General features: G+C 50.6%; 1 protein-coding gene across 1 annotated transcript; it reads right to left on the bottom strand.

Annotated features, from left to right (window-relative positions):
* Window positions 1-646: 646 nt before the first annotated feature.
* On the bottom strand, window positions 647-2,677 carry LOC311049184 (glutamine--fructose-6-phosphate aminotransferase [isomerizing] 1-like; the record flags this gene model as incomplete). Its single annotated transcript, XM_084062671.1, has 1 exon — window positions 647-2,677. One exon carries the CDS (start codon window positions 2,675-2,677, stop codon window positions 647-649), a length of 2,031 nt encoding a protein of 676 aa, XP_083918797.1.
* Window positions 2,678-4,174: the final 1,497 nt, after the last annotated feature.

Below are 4,174 nucleotides of genomic sequence, written 5' to 3'. Positions count from 1 at the left end.
ATGATTATGACTTAGACCAGGGGTTTTCAACAAGTGGTCCCGGGACCACCAGTGGTCCTTGAGGGGGTTCCAGGGGGTCCCCAGCCAAATGAATAGTTAGCAACCAAGTTGACCCTTATGTCTGTAACTCTGAGAGTGTACAAATGGAACCAAATGGACCCTAACGGGTCCATTTGGTTCCATTTGTACACTCTCAGAGTTAAATGGACACTAATGATGATGATACAGTGCAGATTGGGACCCCCAAGAAATCTAAATGGTAAATATCTTTTCAAATGGGGGTCCCTGAGCTAATATTTGTCAATTTTGGGGGTCCTTGACGCGAAAAAGGTTGAAAACCACTGACTTAGACAACAGGTTGGAAAACAAAGCGTACATGCGTGCCCGCAACTGGTCGCGGCCCTCATCAAGTCACCTTTCGCCCCCTCTCACTCCGAAATGAGTTTGACGCCCCTGGTCTAAGGACAAGCCAATCAGCGAATATTTGCTAAAGCAAGCTGTGCGATGACGTCAGATGTAGGCGGATCCGTGGATCTCTTGTGATTGGTTTAGGGAAAGTCGAATCCCCTTCAGATTGAAGCTCCACGCTGATAATCAGGCTATTATTGTCCAACAATGGTGACGAGTGGCACGGTGGCACGGTGGCTCACTCCACCGTCACAGACTTGGCCAGGTTCCTTGGACAGTCCACGTCGTAACCCCTGAGCACGGCCAGATGGAAGGAGAGCAGCTGCAGAGGGATGACGCTCAGGACGCCCTGCAGACAGTCCACGCAGCGAGGCACCTGTATGGTGCGGCTCGCGTTCTTGATGGTCTCCTGGTCACCCTTGTTGCAGATCATGATGGGCCGCCCTTGGCGGGCCACGATCTGCTGCAAGGCGTTCTGGCACTTGACGTAGGTGTGGTCCCTCATGGTGATCATGATGACGGGCATGAGCTTGTCCACCAGGGCCAGGGGACCGTGCTTCAGCTCTCCGGCCAGGATGCCCTCCGAGTGCATGTACGTGATCTCCTTGATCTTCAGGGCCCCCTCCAGGCAGGTGGCGTAGTGGTAACCCCTGCCCATGATCAGGATGCTCTTCTGCTGGTAGAGCTCCGTCGCCAGCTTCTGGATCTCGTCGTCCAAGCCCAGCACCTCCTTGATGAGATCCGGGAGTATCTTCAAGCCCTGGATGATCTCGCTGCGCCTCGGCTGCATGGAGATACTGTCGTCGCACATCAACAGTGCGAACATGATCAGGGCCACAAACTGGCTGGTGTAGGCCTTGGTGCTCGCTACGCCGATCTCGGGCCCGGCGTTGAGGTGGACGCCGCAGTCGGTTCCTCTGGAGATGGAGCTGCCCACCGTGTTGGTCAGACCCACGGTCAGAGCCCCTTTCTCCTTACAGTATCGGAGGGCCATGAGGGTGTCTGCCGTCTCTCCCGATTGGCTGATGAAGAAGCAGACGTCGTCTCGGTACACGGGCGTGTTCCTGTCCAGGAAGTCGCTGGCCAGCTCCACCATGACGGGCAGCTCGGTCAGCTCTTCCAGAATCTGGCGGGTCGCCAACCCCCCGTGGTAACTGGTTCCGCAGGCGATGAGGATCAGCCGTCGACACCTCTGGATCTCCTTGATGTGGTCCTTCAGCCCGCCCAGTGTCACCGTGTTGTTTTCGAAGTTGACCCTTCCTCTCATGGTGTTGACCACGGACTCCGGCTGCTCGAAGATCTCCTTCTGCATGAAGGAGCTGTAGTTGCCCTTCATGATCTGCTGCAGCTCCAGCTGCAGGGTCTGGATGGCGCGGGCGGGGTTGTCTCCGGCATTGCGTTTTATCCTGTGGACGGACAGCCGTCCGTCTCTCACGGCGGCGACGTCGTCGTCCTCCAGAAACATCACCTTGTTGGTGTGCTCTATCACCGCACTGGCATCAGAGGCAAAGTAGTACTCTACAGCCATCTCATCCTCTGGGAACAGGAAGGTGTCCTGGTCCGTCCTGGGAATAGTGGTGCAGCCCCTCTTGTCTTTACCAGAGAAGTGGTACACGATGGGAACGTGGTCGATGGTCAGCGTGTGTTCACTTTTCACTGCGATCAGCAGAGGACTTCCCCTCCTGGTGGCGACCACCTCGCCGGGGTAATGGACGCTCTTGAAGACCAGGGCGAAGGCTCCGTCCAGTTGCTGGGTCACCCTCTCCACCAGAGAGGCAAAACTGATGTCGTCGCTCTCCCGATTGTCGTACACGTACTTCACCAGCTTGGCGACGGTCTCCGTGTCGGTCTCGGACTCAAACTCGTAGTCTTTGCTCTCCAGGAACTTCCTCAGGTCTTTGTAGTTGGTGGTGATTCCGTTGTGGATGACGATGAATTCGTTGTTCTTGTCGGACCTCTGAGGGTGGCTGTTGACCGGGCTGGGCGCGCCGTGGGTGGCCCAGCGGGTGTGGGCGACGCCCACGTGGACGTCAAACACCGCGTCCAGGTCCATGTCCTGCTGTTTGCGCACCTCCTCGTCGAGAGCTTTCACTTTGCCGCTCTGCTTGATCACTTGGATAGACTTGCCGTCGTTACTGCCGTCGATTCCGACGCCGGCGGAGTCGTAGCCCCGGTATTCCAGACGCCACAGGCCTTGAAGCAGGATGTCGAGAATCTCACGGCGAGACTTGGGCACGTGGTAGTTCAGATAGGCAAAGATTCCACACATGTTTCGTATCTGGTAATAACTCTGGTAATATGAGAAAACTATAGTCTGGGTTATTGTGGCAAAATCTGGAAGACCTTTTATTATGGAGTCGATGACAACATTTGGTCCGACCTCACGTTGTGATTGGCTTAGAGCCATTGTCAATGTATCCAAATATAGAAATATAAAATTCAGAGTATACACCTTATTTATTCACCTCAGCCGTATCCTAGCAACGACCAACATCAACAGTACTTGAGTAAATGTACTTAGTTACTTTACGCCACTGTTCTGTAGCGTGTCTGCGGTCTCTGCACAAGTCAACGATGGAAAGCATTATTATTATTTATCTGTGAAATGTACAAGCTAATAATAGACCACATAAGACACAAAATCCAAGTCATAAAATATTTATTCAACTCATGTCACAAACAAAGACTCCCTGAATTCAAGACAAAATGGCTTTTTTCTTTATACACTTTCTGAAGATTGTTTAGTGTGCAGCTTTCCTAAAAATATACATTGTATTGTTATACTGCGTTAGCTGCATTAGCTGGCTTCATTAGATCCAAAAAACGGTAGAAAACGCTGGTGTCTCTCGTACTGCCGGGACAAACCGCATCGAAGGAAGCAGTTCTCTCAGAGCAGCGCCAATCGGTCAACGTATTGACATCCACACGCACTTCTGAACGCATCGCAATAGAAAGAGGGCCGTTTACATTCAACAGATTATATCCAATAAGACGAGTCTAAATGCCTCTTAGCTCTTTTCGACTACAAAATGTAACCCAGAACCTTCTCCGTGATCTGAAACGATTCCAGAACCCGTGAAATTCTGTGATTGTTTATTTTCGTGTGTGTGTTTACGTTTACGTTATAACCAGGACCAGTCCTGAAGGGGAGAGGTACATCCTAAAAAAAACATTAAAAAAGTATCGCATTTGCGACGCATTGTGAGCTTGTAGATCTGCTATTTTCGCTCTTTTTAGAAAATGTTTGAAAGTATACGTTTCCCCGCCTGGGTCCCCAGCATCACATTCGTTTTAACAACTTTATCCATATTTTATATGTTGGCTATTAAAAAAAACGGTACATATACAAGCTCACAAAAAAAGAAGAAAGTATTGGATTCAGGTTTTTGTTTTTAACACAAATCTTCTCTTCTGGGGGTCCCTAGAACAAAATATTTTCAGATGGGGCATCCCATCCGTGGCCAAAAACGTTGCATTTTGGGGGTCCTTGACCGTGTAGCGCAGTTTGAGAAACACTGCACTACACGCTCACTTAATAGTTCTTGTAGACGAAAAGAGCCATTGTTGGTGTCTCAGTCTCACATGGACACACTCATAGAGCTCAAACAGACAGACTGCAACACAGACGTTTTTTAATTAAACCGATTCAATATGTAAAAACACAGGAATCGGTTTCGAGGAAGGCTGGGGGCCACGCTACCGCCGTCGGTTTACGATTAGAAATAGGCTACGTGTAACGCTAGGGTAATATCACAGGCAGAATACA

This window comes from Gymnoscopelus microlampas (assembly GCF_963454915.1).
Source record: "Gymnoscopelus microlampas genome assembly, chromosome: 7".
NCBI classification, from domain to species: Eukaryota; Metazoa; Chordata; class Actinopteri; order Myctophiformes; family Myctophidae; genus Gymnoscopelus; species Gymnoscopelus microlampas.
This window is presented reverse-complemented; position numbering and strand designations above follow the sequence as displayed.